Here is a 19,184-nt window from a genome sequence, read left to right on the forward strand (position 1 = left end):
CCTTGTGATGGCTTACATTTTCAATATATAATACAAATGCTGCTGCTATCGGACTTGGGGTCCTGATTGCTAAATATATAAAACATCTGCACTTTTCAGGGAGATGAATAAGAGGTTGACGGAGGAACAGGCCAAAAAGACATACGACCGTGCCATGAAACTAGAACAGGAGTTTGGCGAGTACTTCACAGGTAACTGCAGAGTTCCCAATCCATCTCAAGGACCTAAGCTTGCCTATATGCTCAGAGGCTGGCTGATATCACCTCATTTGCATATTCTGATAGTCTGTTGCATATGCATTACCTCTGGGGCCAACCAGTGCAGCTTGTTACATCCATCATGTTTGACAGCAGAGCCACTGAAATGACGCCCTCCCCTGAGTGAACCACACTAACTTCCTCTTGAAATACGCATTAGTATGACCCCCATGAGTCTGTATGGGATGCATTTGAAACTGCTCGATTACATAATGATTCATTTGTGGACATTTCGAACACGTGTGGCTGTGCTATTTTTTTATTGTTTATTCTGTTGCTTTGCATCAGCGTGAGAGCTCCCTGTAGGGATTAAAAAAGTGTGTTGCTTTACAGATAACACTGTGTACTTTAACAGTAGAAAGAACTAACTTCCATAATAAGGGCGCTTTAAGAGATTGCTGGGCTCAACAATAATAATGGTCAAGTGGTTCGCCAGTGTGAGAGAGTTTGGAGCCAGTTGACAGAACTGTCACTTGCCCTATTGGGCCAGTGTTCTGTTATCACTACATTTTAGGTGAATGATGTATTGAACATTGTTGCAAATTCTGCTTGTTTAAATATGTCACCAAAATAAAGTTATGTAGTTGGCTAACATAGATGAGGTGATATAAAAATTGAGAGAATGACACCCTGTCTACACTGGACACAAGCAGCACGTTACGTCTCACCAATTTCAAATCACTTCCATTATAATCAATGACAGCAACATTGATTGTAATGGGATTGAATTGCTTTTGACAAACGTTCTAAAAAGATGATGTTCACGGACAGTTGGCTGTGAGCTATAGTGCAAAGCATGTGCCACCTGTCAGAAATAGAATGGGGTGTCCTTCAACTGTCTGCATGGCACGATGCAATAGTCACATCCAGTGTAGACAGCATCATTGATTGTAATGGGATCTGTTTGCTTTTTATGAACATTCTAAAAAGATGACGTTCACGGACAATCAGCTGTGAGCTGTAGTGCAAAGCACTTGCAATGCATCAGAAATAGAACGTGGTGTCCATAAACTGACTGTATCCAGTGGATATGACCATTGCTGTGCCACACAGACAGTTCCTCTTCTGATGCGTTGCACGTGCTTTGCGCTATAGCTGATGGCCCGTGAACGCCATCTTTTTAGAACGTTCGTCAAAAGCAAATCAAGACCGTTATAATCAATGATGCTATCTACTTTGGATTTGACTGTCGAGCCAAGCTGAGAGATTAGGGACACCCTGTTCTATTTCTGATGCGTTGCAGGCACTGCATATTTTTAGAACGGACGCTTCTGTGTGTTCTGTGTAGACTGCCCCAAACTGTTGCGGTGCGACACAAATGCAATATTGGTCACGTGCAGTGTAGAGAGTGTGTGACTTATATTAAAAAATAATATAAAGATTTACATATAAATCATATTAAATTAGAGCTGTCAGAATTAACGTGTTAATGCATTAATTAAAAATGTGATTAATTAAAAAAAAGTTTTCTTAATCGTGATTAACACATTAACCGTTAATTCAGCATAAACCTCCATAAACACTTGTTGGGAGGGCGGAATGTTTATAATATATCCGCCCGGAGTCATTACACTGACGCATACACCACAGACATAAACACAACAGCGCTTCTGTGTCAGTGATAAAATGATGGAGAGAGGACTTCTTAGCGCTGTTTGATGTACAAAACATGCCCAGATGGGACTTCTAATAGAAATCAAGTATTTTAATTACCACAGAAGCATGTCAAGCGCATCTTAACTATCACCAAAACACAGAATGAGACGTTTTTGTCCACAAGCGCTTGAGTTCAAAGTGACACTCAATGCTGGCGTTGACACACTGATGCTCATGAATGCAGCTTCATGATTGCTGTAGGAAAGTGGATAGCCACAGTCTACTGGCAGATTAATATTGCGGAGGATGAGAGTTTAAGAGATTTAATGCCTATTGCAATGAATATGCAACCTATGGGGAGACTGCTTCTTACAATTAGTCAAACTCCCACTTAGACTTTAGGAAACGTTTAATGTGGGCCTGGGTAGCTCAGCGAGTATTGACACTGACTACCACCCCTGGAGTCGTGAGTTCAAATCCAGGGTGTGCTGAGTGACTCCAGCCAGGTCTCCTAAGCAACCAAATTGGCCCGGTTGCTAGGGAGGGAAGAGTCACATGGGGATACCTCCTCGTGGTCGCAATTAGTGGTCCTCGCTCTCAATGGGGCACGTGGAAGTTGTGCGTGGATCGCGGAGAGTAGCATGAGCCTCCACATGCTGAGAGTCTCCGCGGTGTCATGCACAATGAGCCACAAGATAAGATACGCGGATTGACTGTCTCAGAAGTGGAGGTAACTGAGACTTGTCCTCCGCCACCCGGATTGAGGTGACTAACTGCGCCACCATGACGACCTAGTAAGCAGTGGGAATTGGGCATTCCAAATTGGGGAGAAAAGGGGGATACAAAAAAAAAAAAAGGGGGAAACATTTAATGTTAGTTGAACTGGTGATATCTTAGTGCATTTCTATCTTTATACTGTGGAAGGCTTTGTTTGGAAAATGTTAATATAGTATTATATTTTTACATATTATTATTTTTTTTATTTTTTTTTTTTGTCTTTCCTAAAATGGGGATAAATGCATTTTGACAGGAAAATAAGTATATATGTTGTCAAATTTCAGCATTTTCAAAATCTGCGATTAATTGCAATTAACTACAAAAATTTTGCAATTAAATGTGCCGTTAGCCGTTCTACTTCCACGAGACTGAGCCGTTGGATTAGACACGCCCCCTCTTTCCAAAAACCGCCCTCAAAAGATACCAAAATAAGCTTTATTGAGAGCAGAAACTGTTGATAAAAAACTACAGCAGTAAAATAGTGCCCTCAACTGACAAGTGTTAAGAACAACTTAACCTAAAAATGCATTATGCCTCAATAATTCACTGCAACTACAACACTATGAGAATGTGCAAAATGATTGACAGGCAGAAAGCGTCATTGTCTGCGGTCCGCAGACACATTTTTGTTTGCTGTTTACATAGTCTAAACTGTCACAGAGACCGGTGAGAGATCTCAGGGCACTTGTTTCATTAACATCTTTCAGGGAGTAGGAACATTTTTTGCATACCTTTCCATGAAAAAAATAACTTACAGCACCTTTAATCATGATTAAAATATTTAATCGACTGACAGCACTATATTAAATTTTCTATAAAAAATCTGTGTTGAATGTTGGGTTGCCTATTTTAAATAGAAAAAGGCTACATACAGTTGTTAAGTCTGTTGCTGGGTAAAAAGGCTATTCTTACAGTTTATTCAGAGGAATCCATGAGAAATAAAACCACATGTCTCCCGTTTTATTAACAAAGTGGCTAATGACCCATTAAGCTAAAAAATGATCATTATGGAACTATCATCATGGTTACTTACCTCTTATGGAGCAAAATGATAAAAAGGTTGCTGTATAATGTGCATGCAAATGTATTAACGTCAGCTTGTTCTCTCCCTCTCTCAGCGCTGGTTCAAGGGGACACACTAGAGGACATTTATAACCAGTGTAAGATGGTGATAGAGGAACAGTCTGGCCCTTACATCTGGATTCCCTCGAAAGAAAAACTATAAAAAAAAAATCACCTTACCCTGGCAGGGATATTGGACTGCAAAAAAAAAAAAAAGAAACATAGGAATAATTTGTAACATAATATAAATTATTATTATGCCAATGTTTATTGTTAACTCTTACAGTGATTTTTTTTTTCCATTTTTTTGTTTTGTTTATTTTACGTTGCATTATTCACTTTCAATATGAATGTTCCTGAATGTACACCACAAAGTGTTAGAAACATTTTTTGGTCTCAACAAAAAAGTGGACTCTTTGTTTATTTGTATATTTATGGGTTAGCATTTTAATTTAAGGAAAAAATTAAACACAAATTAGCACTGAGTATTTTTCTTCACACAAACTATGGGTTGGGATTTCTAAACAGAAGGACAAAGAAGTAGGCCAGATTATCACGGTTCAGTTTTCCATCACCATCATCACCACCACCAAGAAGAAAATAAAACTTTCCACCCAATCGGATGGTTCCACCCATTTCACTTACTCAGCATCTATGCACTCCTGTGGTTAACAAAACATATTGATTGTGTTATTATTTTGTATTTGTATTATTTTGTAATTTTTTGTACAGACATCCATTTTATTTGTGTGTTACTTTGAAGATCTAGATCCAATTGTACATGCTTCTAAGGGATCCATTGAGAAAAAGATTCTTGTTATTATAAGATGCTTTACTTAGAGTAAATGGCTAAGGGGATTCAACTAGCTATAGGAAATATGACACTTTATTTTGATATATTGATAAAGGACACCGTACCACAGAAAATGTTTACAAAGATGATATATAACTTTGTCTAAAAATAATTTTGGAAGAAATTTTACTGGTGTATCATATTGTGTTGTCGACACTGTTTTGTTGATGGGAATGATCGTGTGGACCCTGGACATCAAAGCGGATGAGGGGTAGTGAGTGCATGTTTTCCCTGAACAAAAATGCCCCCCTTCTTCCCTCCAATTATGGAATCAGCTCATTATAAACTTATCGAGATTTTTATAATTCTTGGAACTTAGACTTTAATAATTGGCTGAGAATTTGACAGTTTGAGTGTTTCAAGTCTGGATAACAGGAAAGAACTTGTACGCCCTCCAGCCTTCCTCAAGCACCCTCTTAAGTGTTTACAGTAAAGTTCCCTTTACCTCAACTGCAGTTACGAGAGAAAAGAAGGGACTTGGGGATAAGGTCTGCAAAACTGTCGTCCGGTCTTAAAGGGATAGTCCACCCAAAAATGTAAATTCTTTCATTATTTACTCACTCTCATGTTGTTCCAAACTCAAATGACTTACTTGCTTCCGTAGAACACAAAAACAAATGTTAGGCAGAATTGTAGCCTCAGTCACCATTCACTTTCATTGCATTTTTTTTTCAATACAATGACAGAATGGTGTCTGACAATAAAAATTCTGCCAAACATCTACAGTACATTTGTTTTCCACCGTTGAAAGAAAGTCATACAGGTTTGGAGTAAATAATACCAGAATTTTCATTTTGGGCAGAATTATCGCCTTTAAAGGCTAGTAGCTTATATGTAGGATACAAATCTCAGATTCATTTTTTGTTCTGTTTAGAATTTTAGAATGTTTTACTCATGTCAAAATGATCTTGGCTTCCCGTCCACACATTCACAGTGCATACTTCTGTAATCCATGTTCCTTCCATATATAGTTGAGAGATACGTGTCCTCTTTCATAAATAGTAAAGATCTTGCCATGTGTGGAAACTTCAAATGCCAAAAGCCATTAACTCTGCTCACTCGTTTAAAATGCGGGGAAAATTATTTGTTGCAATATTTATTGGGAGATGTTACAGAGCGGTTTTGTGGCAAGAGTCTTTTGACCTACTGGTCACCACTTGCCTTAAAAAAAGGTGAGAGGCTTTTATGGCCAGATAGACATTTTTTACGCTTTCTTAAAGAACAGCACTTTTGTATATTTGAGAAATTATTCACACATCGTGTTCAACCAGATGGTTGACACAGAGAGGGATTTTCAGACTAGAAAGACTGAATATCACATTGAGCTCATCATGGTGTAATATGGAACTTCTTTGAATAACAATAGATAATGTATATGTAATGACAATGTAAACCATGGATGACATCAGTGACTATCAGAATATATTCATAAATTTTAAATGCTGTGAAACTATTTTTTGTCTACACATGTAGAATTTTTGTTTTTCTTATTCAATGTGATTGTTCTATCATCTGTAGCATATCATTTTGTTTTATAATTTCATTACACACAATTTTTGAGATCGTGAAAGGCTCTCAAAAGGTTTTGGTACTCTTTCTGTCCAAATATTTGCATTTAAATCTATTAGTATTATTATTTGGTAATCCATATATTTCACTGATTACAAAGAGCATCCAAAATGATGCAGTAGATTTAAAAAAAAAAACCTGCAGATTGTGTGCTCTTAAAGGAGGCTCTCTGCAGCCTTATGGTGCTCATAGCCTAATTTGGTCCATTAATTCCAAGTGAATGTTCAGCTTAGTCAAACCTGGCTGAAATGGGTTGTTTTTGTCTCAGGTTGCCAGATAGGACTTAATCACAGATATTAAACCTTCGGATCAGAGCGCACCTGTTTATCACACAGATCTCAGATGTTTTTCCCCCCTAGTAATTGCATTACAGTTGTTCCTTTGTTCTGGAGTGTCTGACAAGTTTCGTTTGTGATTTATTTATCCCCCAAAGGGCAATGCAAATTATTTGCCACTCATTATTTATTTATTTTTCCCTGAACCCCCAATGACAATGTGCAGTTTTGTATATAAATGTCTGTTTGCACTTGTTGTACAGGTTTATAGGAGGAGATCTTTGATTTGAACACTGTCCCCAAACTTCTCTTTTTTTTTTTTTTTTTTTTTTGTTTTGTTTTTTATTTCTATTTACATTACAGGAGATTAAAATTTAATTATTAAACACTTCCATCCCAATCTGTTTGCAGATATTATTTCCTAGCATTTAATCGGTGTAAAGTTAAAGCACACTTAAAGGAATATTCCAGGTTTAATACAAGTTAAGCTCAATCGACAGCATTTGTGGCATAATGTTGATTACCACAAATATTAATATAGACTCGTCCCTCCTTTTCTTTAAAAAAAAAAAAAAAGGCACAAATCTGGGGTACAGTGAAGCACTTACAATGGAAGAGAATGGGGACAATTTTTGGAGGGTTTAAGGGCAAAAATGTGAAGCTCATAATTTTCTAAATGTTTTTACAGTGTTTTTACAGTCATCTTAGGGTTTGTTGACATTACATCGTCATGGCAATGAAGTTGTAAAATGGCTAAAATTTTACGCAGAAAAGGTAAATAAGTGGTTAACACACTAAAATCATGTTAACATGCATATTGTTTATGTCTTGTGGCTATAATTTTGTAAACAGTGAATATTTGAACGTTTATGGATTAGCCCCCATTGACTTCCATTGTAAGTGCCTCACTTTCACCTCAATTTTTGCGTTTTTTAAAGAAAAGCGCAAGTCAAAATAAATTTTTTTGGTACTGAATATTATGCCACAAATGCCGTCGATTGAGCTAAACTTGTATTGAACCCGGAATGTTCTTTAAGAAAGCGAGAATGTACAGTTATCTCCACACATGATTGTTAAACTGAAATGGTTTTATTTTTATTTTACTTTTATGATGAAGGAAAAACAAAGAAAGTAACCTATTGCATCATTTTTCAAAATGTATTCCTGGTTGCTTTGAGGAATCCCAATAAAACATTGCTTTAGGTATACATGTAGGTACTCTAGTCGGCATCCATCTATAAAATAAATTTAAATTAAAGATTTGGTGAGACTTTTGCACATGTATGTCTCTATGTCCTCTTCAGATGTTAATACTCAGCTGTCCCTCAATGTTATTACCTGTCTTTGCCTTTTACAGTCCATTGTGAGAGTTTGCATGGAAAAGGCCAAACAACTCCAAGATCAAAAGACAAAGTCATTTGGCTCCCTCTTCACTGACATCTAGACTCGCCTTTTATTAATTTAAACTGCCACTCAATTGCATGCCATTTAATTGATATTCAGAGTTTGCCATGGAAGACAAAACACTTTTGCTCTCCCATTTGCCCTAAATGGCATAATTCATTTATCTAATAACTATGTTTGACATTCACTAATGGGCAGGGTGGATACTTCCGACCTCTCACAGTGTGCATACTTATTAAATTTGACTTGAACACTAAGTGCTTTTTTGCTTGACGTTTTGATACAGTGCAGTGGACAAATCCTATAATCTGGTAAATGCATAGGCCATGTCGAAAACAGTCAATAGAATGATGTTTCTAAAACGCTTGTTGAACGTAATTGTAGCATGCAATAATAAGTATTATAATGAAGATGTATGATGCCTATGACTCCACCCGAAATTTTCTTCAGATGTGTTTCAGTGCCTTTGTAATGATCAGAGACCATTATAAATGCAAAGAGTTGAGCTGCTTTGATTTCAGGTGTTTTTGTTGCCATCTAGTGGTTAATTTGGATGTGACTTGCTCCTTTAATTTAAGATTACTGATGTTGCTGTAGACTGCTCAGATTCATGAATATAAAACTGTGTTACTTTTAAGTAACTGATTATCCAATGGGTTAACGCAAACATGTACCATAGACTTTCTTATCAGCTGTCACTCCTTCAAAGCATCATTCGTCGTAGATGGCACAATCCGAAAGTACTGTGTCCTCCCTGCCTACTGGTCCAATCTCTGAATAACCAAACTCCTCAAAGTGTTCTGCTGTGGCTGAGGCCTGATTGGGCTCTCTTGGCTTAATGAAGTCTGTGTAGACATATGGCAAAGGGGTCACCTCTTCAATAACAGGTATTTCCTGAAAGATACGAATGGTAAGAGAAAAAAAAGTTTTATTAATTTTATTAGTGTTATTGCCATATAAATATAGAACCAAGGGTGTAGCAGCTGCGGGGGACGTGGGGGACGTGTCCCCCACACTCTTTAAAAGGGTAATTTTTGTCCCCCGCACTTTTCCAAGGTAAACCCATACTGAGTCCAAATGGTGGATTTGTATACAGTATTATTTGCGTTTTGTTACTTTAGGCTGATTGAGCGACCATCCAGCCAATCACAGGCTGTCAGTCAGACAATCTAATCAACACGGCTCCGTTCATTCTACAAAGTTGCTTTCAACAATGCTCATTTATCCATGTTTTTTTATCAGCATTGATGTTGATCTAAATGAAAAATATAGAGATGAGGAACATACAAATGAGAGATATTTATCGTCATATCATTCTTGATTGGCAGCATTACGTGAAATGCACTGTAGAAAAATTAAGGACAATCTTTATTTTAAGTGAAGTTTATATCAGCGCCTGAGTCTTCATTAAGTTATGTTTTTTACATTATGTTTGTGAGGTAATAGTTTGATTGTATGTTTTTGCCAGTTTAGCAGATTACTAGATCTGTGTTAAATATGTAAAGCTATTTTTAATATCAGCTCCTGATTTTTACCTCTATGTTGGTGTGCAGTCGACAAACTGTAGGAAAAAATATATATCTGCTGTGTCCTTAGAACACTTAGGCATTTTACTGAAGTGAATAGATATGTAGACATGCTTTTTTATACATTAAAACGTACAGACTTTATTGAAACTCATCATAATTATTATAAAACTATTATTGTTGTCTTTTGATAAAAGTCATGCTCAGCAGCTCACAAACTGTAGGGAAATTATAGATTTTCTTTGTTCTTATAATGCTTAAAACCTTTACTAAAGTCTCTTTCTAGGTCTGCAGGCATTCACATTTTAAAGGATTAAAATTTTATTTTCATCGTTGATTCAGTTACTAACTCATTTCACACAAGACACTCATTTGTCACCACCTTCTGGCATTACCAGAAATGGTCACTGAATCATTAAATGGATCTGAACGAATTTTGGTGAACATAGTCAAAACACTCAAGCCACTTAGATACATATAAATCCCTCAATGCACAAGCACAGAGTAAAAAAATAAAATTGTGCACATGCACAATTGTCATTATTGTAATTGATTAAATCATTTATTCAGGACTAGCTTGTGCTCAGTCTTTTATTGTCATGTGTGAAACAGAAGCAAGTGCTCCACAAGATGCCCTTTATTTTTGCAGCTAATTTTGCAATTATTTTGCAATACTTTAATCTTTAAAATACTACAAATATTAAAAGTAAATAAAATGTATATATTAATATAATACTTGTATATTAATATATACTGTAATATATTAACACTGCACAGTGAGTGTTGGGTCTGTCACTTACTGACAACTGTGCTGTCGTCTCTGTATAGAACAATACATTAATAATTCAGCCTTCTGCTACATATGCAGCCTACAATGGCTGAACTATTATAACTATTATAAACACAACCAGTTAATAATTTTTTTAAAGGTGCACCTAGTAATTTTTCTTCATTATTATTTTTTTAATTAATAAAGAAATGAAAAGTACTTTTGAAAAGGCTGCATAAAATCATGTACAACCACACGAGATAAAGACTCCAGTCATATCAGTAACCTAATAAATCTGTTTTTACAGATTTGTCATTACCATTTTTCATGGAGCAGGTTGCCACAGGGGGCCGACATGTAAAACCAGCCAAAATACTGCTCATTTTATCTCGGTAAACCAACTATTTTCAGATACTTTCGTTCACTGAATAAATTAATCTAATGACAAATAGCACATGTCTGCAATGCCATTGCTAACCGACAACTATTCACAGTAGTGCCATCTTTGATTTTTGGCGGGAATGACAACGTGGTTGAGAGAGATAGACTTACAGTCTCTTCAATGGGTTGCACTGTTGTTTAAAGTGTTTTGGATCGTTCTGCTGATGTAACATAATTTTTTTTTTTTTTTAAATAGATAAAAACTCCAGAAAACATGAGTGTAATATTAGATGTGGTCTTGAAGTGTATACAACTTTATACAGATGCCATTGAAATGTCTATCCATCACAGCCTCGCTCCCTATCTGTCACTCACTTGACGCTGTGTCGAAGTAGTGACACTAGTACTCTTGGGAGCCCGGGACACCTCTGGTCATTGATAAAAGGCCAATGAAAATTGGTGAGGGGTATTTGCATGCCACTCCCCCAGACATACAGGTATAAAAGGAGCTGGTATGCAACCACTCATTCAGATTTTCTCTTCGGAGCCGAATGGTCATGCTCATTGAGCTGAATTCCCACGACTGTTCATTCACCTCTGCTGGATCTGACAGCGCATTTCAGTGGCTTCTCCCCCCTCTGCACTGGTGCACTGCAGAGAATGCCCCTGGGCGCTTCGGCAGAAATGAAAGAGTATATTTCTCTAAAAGAGCACATTTCTCTAAAAGAGCGGCACACACGGAAAGTCTTTTTAAAGACGCGTCTTTTTAAAGATGCCTTTCCAATTGTGTGTTATACCTGGTTGCGCTCGTTATCTCTCACCTTCTGATGGTCATGATCACTGTCTTTCATGTCTGGGCACTGCTGACATGGAGACAGCGTTCGTGGATGGTCATGTTCTCATTGCGAGGACCTTCGTAAGAAAGCAAGCCACCCCAGAGGCTCCCCGCCTAGATCATTTTACCCACGGGTATGAGGCCAGCGCGGCTAGCACTGGGGATGATTTGGGGACCCCAATGGGACCACCTCCGCCGGGTATCCCCCCGTAGACCTCCCATTCCCCAGCATGCTGGTCTGCCTCTATCGAGCTTCCGGATGAGTCCACCGGCTCGTCTCACGGCGAGTTCGACCTCTTATTCGGAGCCCGCAAAAGCAATGAGCTCTCGAGCGCAGCATCGGAGAGCTGGCTCATCCAGTCGGATGCGGAAGCCTCAGCTGGGCTCCTCCCTTTGGGGACGATTGTCCAGTCACAGGCAGACGCGGAGATGATGACATGCTTTCCCGGGCAGCCGCGAGCATCGGCTAGAGTGGAACCCTCCGCTCTTCCCTGAACCCTCATGGCTCGATGATTGGTTCCTGGGCTTGCGGCGCCGCTCAAAGCCACGCCCCGCCCCGTTCCTTTCTTCCCGGAAGTGCATGAAGAGCTGACAAGGTCATGGGAGACACTTTTTTCTGCCCGGTCCCGATCTTTTCAGCTTCCCCGCCCTCACTACCCTCGATGGTGGGGTGGCCAAAGGCTATTCGGCAATCCCCCGGTGGATATAGGCGCTCGCGGTGCACCTATGCCCGCAGAGCGCCGCCACCTGGCACAGGTGCCCAAAGCCCCCATCCAAGGCCTGTAGGTTTACGTCGTCTCTGACGGCCAAAGCTTATGGTGCCGCTGGACAAGCCGCCTCTGCCCTGCATGCCATGGCTCTCCTGCAAGTCCGCCAATGCGCTAAAGGAACTGCACGAGGGTAGTTCCACCCCGGGATTGATGCAGGAGCTGCGCTCGGCAACCGACCTCGCTCTCCAAGCAACGGAGGTCTCGGCGCGGTCTCTCGGGCGGACGATGACCACAGTAGTGGTCCAGGAGCGGCAACTTTGGCTCAACCTGGTCGAGATGGGTGAGGCCGACACCTACGCCTATTCGGCAACACCATCAAGGACTTTGCCCAGCAGTTCTCGACAGTGGAACAGTAGACGGAGGCTATCCGGCATATCCTGCCCCGGCGCGGCTCAAGATCCCGCACCCCGTCTGCTCGTCGCCAAGGGCGTCCCCCTGTGGTGACTGCACTGGTTCTGCCGCAGCCTGCCCCTTCGGCCTGGCCCCAGCGTGAAGCCCACCGCAGGAAGCAGACGCCACCCGTCTCGCGGCCACCCAGAACTCGTGAAAGTCTTCAAAGCGCCCTTGAGACTGGTGACCCAGGGACGACGAAACCCACTGCTCTGGAGCTGGTAAGCAGACCTCTCCATCTTTTTGTTACCTTTGCATTTAATTGCGCTGCATGCCCAAGTGGCTGCAGTACTCAAGAGTTCAGCAAGAGCGGTTTCCTTGTTCCCTGGGTCACGTATCCGGTGTACACGGCCGTCATCACGACCGCCGTCCACCACTCTATTTGGCAGGTTTGGCACTCCAGCGGCGGTCTCCCTCCCCTGAGCGCCCAGCTGTGGCACAAATCCGCCCCTGATGTGACAGTCTCCACGGGTCACGAGGACAGGCCTCTTCCTCCCCCGTCCCAGGCTGTTCCAGGGGTAGTCACAAGGAGCCAGGTAAGTGCTTCGATGTCCCTAGACTCAGCATGGCCACGACATGGTGTGGCACCTCAAGCTCCGCCCCGCCACGAGGCCCCACCTGCCGGTACGTCCAACGATGTTGTCCCTTTGGTCCCCCTTGGACACACTTGGACGCGTGGCTTGCGCTTTCCAATCCGTCGCGTTGGCTGGTCCGGACCGTCCGACTCGGCTATGCTATTCGGTTCGCCAGGCGTCCGCCCAGGTTCAGCGGTGTCCACTTCACCTTGGTGAAGGACGAAAATGCTGTTACCTTGCGCGGAGATCGCTACCCTCCTACGGAAGGGCGCGATAGAACCTGTCCCTCCAGCTGAGATGAAGAAGGGGTTTTACAGCCCCTACTTCATCATACCGAAAAAAGGTGGTGGGTTGCGGCCAATCTTGAACCTGCAAGTACTGAACCGGGCTTTACACAGACTCCCGTTCAAGATGCGGATGCAAAAACTCATTCTGGCAAGTGTCCGGCATCAAGATTGGTTCACGGCGGTAGACCTGAAGGACGCGTACTTCCACGTCTCGATCCTTCTTTGACACAGACCCTTCCTGCGGTTTGCATTCGAGGGTCAGGCATATCAGTACAAGGTCCTCCCTTTTGGCCAATCCCTCTCTCCTCGCATCTTCACGAAGGTCGCAGAGGCAGCCCTTTCCCCGCTAAGGGAGGTGGGCATTCGCATTCTCAACTATCTCAACAGAAAACAGCGGTTCCACTGAAACTTTTCAGAGGCTCCTGGGGCATATGGCATCCTCAGCGGTGGCCACCCCGCTCGGGTTGATGCATATGAGACCGCTTCAGCACTGGCTTCAGACTCGAGTCCCGAAATGGGCAGGGTGCCGCAGGACACATCGCGTGGTCATCACGCCAGTCTGTTACCATCTTTTCAGACCTTGGACCGACCTCTTGGTCATGACAGACGCCTCCAAAACGGGCTGGGGCGCTGTTTGCAATGGGCATGCAGCCGCCGGCTTGTGAACGGGCCCACGACTGCATTGGCACATCAACTGCCTCGAGTTGTTGGCAATTATGCTCGCCCTGCAGAGGTTTCGGCCGTTGATCCAGGGCAAACACGTGTTAGTTCAGACAGACATCATGGCAACGGTAGCCTCTGTCAACTGCCAAGGTGGTCTGCGCTCTCGTTGTATGTCACAACTCACCCGCCGTCTCCTCCTCTGGAGTCAGCAGCACTTCAAGTCGCTGCGAGCCACTCACATCCCGGGCAACCTCAACACTGCAGCGGATGCGCTGTCACGACAGGTTACCCTCAGGGGAGAGTGGAGACTCCACCCTCAGGTGGTCCAGCTGATTTGGAGTTGATTCGGACAGGCAGAGGTGCACCTGTTCGCCTCCCAAGAATCCTCCCCACTGCCCGCTCTGGTACGCCCTGACCGAGGCCCCCTTGGCATAAACGCACTGGCACACAGTTGGCCCCCTGGCTTGCGCAAATATGCGTTTCCCCCAGTGAGCCTACTTGCACAGACCCTGTGCAAGGTCAGGGAGGACGAGGAGCAGGTCATCCTGGTAGCACCCTACTGGCCCACCCTGATGTGGTTCTCGGACCTCACGCTCCTCGCGACAGCCCCCCAGGTGAATTCCCCTGAGGAAGGACCTTCTTTCTCAGGGACAGGGCACCATCTGGCACCCGCGACCAGACCTCTGGAATCTCCATGTCTGGCCCCTGGACGGGACGCGGAAGACCTAAGCTGTCTACCACCTGCGGTGATAGACACGATCACTCAGGCTAGGGCCCCCTCTATAAGGCGCCTGTATGCCTTTAAGTGGCATCTGTTTGCTAAGTGGTGTTCTTCCCGACGCGAAGACCCCCAGAGATGCGCAGTCAGATCAGTGCTTTCCTTCCTGCAGGAGAGGTTGGAAGGGAGGCTGTTCCCTTCCACCTTGAAGGTGTACGTTGCCTCCATAGCAGCACACCATGACGCAGTCGCCGGTAAGTCCTTAGGGAAGCACAACCTGATCATTAGGTTCCTAAGAGGCACCAGGAGGCTGAATCCCTCCAGACCGCACCTCATTCCCTCATCGGACCTCTCTGTAGTTTTTCAGGGTCTACAGAGAGCCCCCTTTGAGCCTTTGCAGTCAGCTGAGCTTAAGGCACTCTCCTTGAAGACTGCCCTCCTGACTGCGCTCACTTCCATCAAGAGGGTAGGTGACCTGCAAGTGTTCTCTGTCAGCAAAACGTGCCTGGAGTTCGGTCCAGGTTACTCTCACGTGATTCTGAGACCCCGACCAGGCTATGTGCCCAAGGTTCCCACCACCCCTTTTAGGGACCAGGTGGTGAACCTACAAGTGCTGCCCCAGGAGGAGACAGACCTAGCCCTGTCGTTGCTGTGTCCGATGCGCACCTATTTGGATCGCACGCAGCTCTTTGTCTGCTTTGGTGCACAGTGGAAAGGAAGCGCTGTCTCCAAGCAGAGGATCGCCTACTGGCTCATTGACACCATAACTATGGCATATCACACCCAGGACATGCCGCCCCCAGTAGGGCTACGAGCCCTGTCTACCAGGGGTGTAGCGGCCTCCTGGGCCCTGGCCAGGGGTGCCTCCCTAACAGACATTTGCAGAGTAGCAGGCTGGGCAACACCCAACACCCTTGCAAGGTTCTACAACCTCCGGGTGGAACCGGTTTCATCCCAGGTAGTGGCACTTAATATAAGCGGATAAGCCTGGGATAGCAGGCCGGGTGTATCGCTTGCACATAGTGCCTTCCACCTCTTTTTGAGCTGAAGATGTGTGCCATTAATTCCCTGTAGTGTTCACAAGTTTTGTTCCCTGGTTGACTTCCTCCGAGCCCTGTGGCAGTCGAGTTTTCGGAGAGACTCGCTGCTGACCCAGTACACATGCTAACTAAGAGCCCTGTTCTGGGGTAGGTGCTCTGCATGTGGCAGTTCCCTGTAAGGCTAACCCCATGCGATATATATCTTCCGCTAATTCGTTTCCCTGTTGGCAAACTGCGTCTTCCTTGGGCAGAGCCCCTCTTCCCCAGTCTCCATGTTTGTAGTAACTCCTCCCCCATTGGGTAGGATCTACCTTGAAGACTCTCCACATGGTCGGAAAGACCATGTGACGTATTCTTCCACTTAAATATCCCCCCCCTCTTTGGGCGAGGTGTGGTCTCCGCGGTGTCTTCCCCTTGGGAGGGACACCCCCCGACTAGACCTGGCGGTCCAGTTGGATAATCCCCCTTCTTTTTTAGGGAGTAGAAAAAGAGAAAGGGAAAAGAGGCCATAACTGGGTTAAGCCTGTCTCTATCACTTGAGTAGTCGACTTGTCCCCAAAGGGCCGTTCGACACTCATAACTATGTTGGGGGAGGTTACGTGTGGACCTGGTGTGCTGGCTATGAGGCACACAGTAGTCTGCCAACCACACACCGCCAGTTCACATAACACAGTTCAGCCAATTGTGGCGTTTCGTATAGGGACCCCTAGAGTCACTACATCGACACAACATTGAGTGAGTGACAGATAGGGAACGTCATGGTTACTTGTGTAACCTCCGTTCCCTGATGGAGGGAACGAGACGTTGTGTCCCTCCTGCCACAACACTGAACTACCCGCTGAAATGGCAGGACCTTATATCGGCTCCTCAGCATAAAACCTGAATTAGTGGTTGCATACCAGCTCCTTTTATACCCGTATGTCCGGGGGAGTGGCATGCAAATACCACTCGCCAATTTTCATTGGCCTTTTATCAAAGACCAGAGGTGTCTCGGGCTCCCAAGAGTGACCCCTAGTGTCACTACATCGACACAACTTCTCATTCCCTCCATCAGGGAACGAAGGTTACACAAGTAACCATGACATTTTCATTCACGTCAAAGATGGCACTGCTGTGAATAAAGTCAGTTCAGTAAAATAAGTTTTCCATTAGCGATGAAAAAGGTCTGTTGCTTTTGCACCCAAGCCGCTAGGTGGCAGTATAAGTCCAATACGAATATCATATTGGCCAGTGCAAAATAAACAAAAAATACTTAGTGCACCTTTTTATTATTTATCTAGTTATATATGCTATTTTATTGTCCATTACCTGATAAATTCCAAGGTCAATGTCTTCATCCCCTGTGAAGTATATTATAGAGTGAGATTTTTATCATATGGTAACATTACTGATAATGCACGTTTGATTATTTGCTTTATTGTTAATACCTTCTTCTGCAGTTCTGCCATTTTCCCCTCTGTGGCCTAAAAATATAGTTAAAGACAAGAAATTATACCTTACAAATTAGCAATTCCCACATTACATTTTACAATATTGTGCATGAAAGATTTAGTCTGCAATAACTGTATCACAGGTTTTAACTGTAGGTTAGCTTGGGTGTTTTTTGGGGGAAATTTGTATGTTATATCTGTGATAGTTCCTGTTACCTCTTGTCTTACTGTCTGGTGTTTTTCTGTGACAGTGACCTGAGACATCTGGATAAGAGATGACATACTGAGATTCCTGATTTGACTCATAGAATTAATCACATATCAAGACTGTCAAAGGTTTCACCCACATAAATTATTATTGCTTGGACAGCATTTATGAAAACTCTTGTAACTCTTGAAACCTTGTAATTGGAAGAAAGTCTTACCGTGATGGTATTTGTAAATGACGCTAAAGATGACGCACAGTCCTAAAACTCCTATAAGTGTAAGTCCAATTGAAAGCACAATCTGATTTTTCAGTCTCACAGATGTAGCATTAGTACCATTTTCTTGGGAAAGAGCTGGGTTTTCACCTTAAAAGAAAACCAAAGAGTACAATATTGTTAATGCTTCTTTTTTCAGTCTTGCTTGCTGATGAAAAATCTGTCTGAAACCAACTTTTTTGGAAGGAAGTGTCTTACGAAATATATTTAAAGTAGATGTACTAGGTTTAATTCCTGGTTCCTGTATTGAATATGGTACTCTGAAACCATTTTAAAGATACTAAAAATCCCAATTGATAGAACATTTCTTACCAGTAATATATGTTTGCTTTTCTGATTCTCCATTTGAATTTGTAACCAGACAGCTGTATGTCCCATAATCTGAGCTGGTTATATTGGTGATGTGTAGAGTCTGGTTCCTCTCGCTGGTTGAGTGTCTGTAGTCCTCTAAAATGGAGACACCTTCTTTCATCCATTTTAAATGCAGGAACAAGCCAGTAACTTCACATCTGAGAGTCACGGATGTGTTGGAGGTCCAGGAGACCATAATTTCAGATACACTTATGGGGTCTTAAAATAAATTGTGTCAATGAGCAAACAGCAATATTAGAATAGTGTTAATTGTACAAGTGAATTGCATATGAATGTCATAAGCATGGGAGTGAGATTTATGACTTACTTAGAATATGTAATGTAAAGTTTAGGCTTTTTGTAATTCTGTTTCCAGTAACTATAGTTTCCATGTAGACTCCTTCATCCTGTGCGGTCACATTCTCCAAAATGAGACTGTTATTGATTAAATAGAAATTAGCCTGTCTACAGCATCGACTATAGATTTTGGTACCATTGTATTTTTGAAATATAAGACATAGACACTGAGATGATCTGTTTAGTTTGGTCCATTCCACTGACTGCAGGGAATCAGCAGTTTGTTGATCAAGTTTCTCTCCAGTGAGCTCAACTCGACTGTATAAGCCCGTCTTCACTGTGACTCCAAGCATTTCGCTTGCTGTCAAATCAATATGTATGCTCATCATTACTAAAAATAAATAAATATTTCTAAGTGAAAATAAACTGTACATGTGTCTTACTAATCAACAAAAACAACATAGCAATTTACACATGCTACCCAAATTAAATAGGTCTCCAGCTAAAATAAACATCTACAACATATCCAGCTTCTTCAAAATACTAATTTTCTTATCTTTATTATTAACCACAACTGCATTAACATCACAAAGAAAACAGAACAGAAAAGCAAAATAGATATTAACAGCCATACTTACCAAAAACAGCAAACAGAGACAGCCAACCATTAATGTAATGTCCAGGCATTGTAACTTAGGAGTTAGACCTAGTCTTCTGGTCCAGCTAAACTAGCATTTTTTTCATTTGTAATCATAAATGAAACCATTATATCATTACATGATGCACAACAGATGCACTCAGAGTTGAAACCTGGAGGAGAAACTTTCAAATGAAAAATAGCCACTGAAAACCCCAACAGGAAAAAAATAAAAATTGA

General features: G+C 42.4%; 2 protein-coding genes across 7 annotated transcripts in view; one reads left to right on the forward strand and one right to left on the reverse strand.

Annotated features, from left to right (window-relative positions):
• The window catches only part of LOC127433917 (disks large homolog 2-like), a 303,885-nt gene extending 295,945 nt beyond the window's left edge, over nucleotides 1–7,940 (forward strand). For 3 of the 4 annotated variants that reach the window (XM_051686270.1, XM_051686268.1, XM_051686269.1), the window contains exon 25: nucleotides 100–7,940. In XM_051686270.1, the coding sequence (XP_051542230.1) occupies nucleotides 100–367 (268 nt within the window). In that variant the 3' untranslated portion in view covers nucleotides 368–7,940. The remainder of the gene's footprint in view (nucleotides 1–99) is intronic. The other variant, XM_051686267.1, reaches the window with a different exon arrangement.
• On the reverse strand, nucleotides 3,751–19,171 carry LOC127433927 (uncharacterized). Of its 3 annotated transcripts, XM_051686302.1 has the most exons (9): nucleotides 18,946–19,171; nucleotides 18,339–18,698; nucleotides 17,972–18,229; nucleotides 17,603–17,749; nucleotides 17,394–17,441; nucleotides 17,175–17,210; nucleotides 17,056–17,087; nucleotides 8,468–8,687; nucleotides 3,751–3,890 (listed from the first exon to the last, which is right to left on the reverse strand). In XM_051686302.1, exons 1-8 carry the CDS (start codon nucleotides 18,992–18,994, stop codon nucleotides 8,505–8,507), a joined length of 1,113 nt encoding a protein of 370 aa, XP_051542262.1. In that variant the 5' UTR covers nucleotides 18,995–19,171; the 3' UTR covers nucleotides 3,751–3,890; nucleotides 8,468–8,504. The 3 variants fall into 3 exon arrangements, with proteins under 3 accessions (XP_051542262.1, XP_051542261.1, XP_051542263.1); XM_051686301.1 differs by lacking the exon at nucleotides 3,751–3,890 and having other exon boundaries at nucleotides 7,452–8,687; nucleotides 18,946–19,170; XM_051686303.1 differs by lacking the exon at nucleotides 3,751–3,890 and having other exon boundaries at nucleotides 7,452–8,687; nucleotides 18,339–18,668; nucleotides 18,946–19,168.
• Nucleotides 19,172–19,184: the final 13 nt, after the last annotated feature.

Source organism: Myxocyprinus asiaticus, chromosome 43 (genome assembly GCF_019703515.2).
Source record: "Myxocyprinus asiaticus isolate MX2 ecotype Aquarium Trade chromosome 43, UBuf_Myxa_2, whole genome shotgun sequence".
Classification (NCBI taxonomy): Eukaryota; Metazoa; Chordata; class Actinopteri; order Cypriniformes; family Catostomidae; genus Myxocyprinus; species Myxocyprinus asiaticus.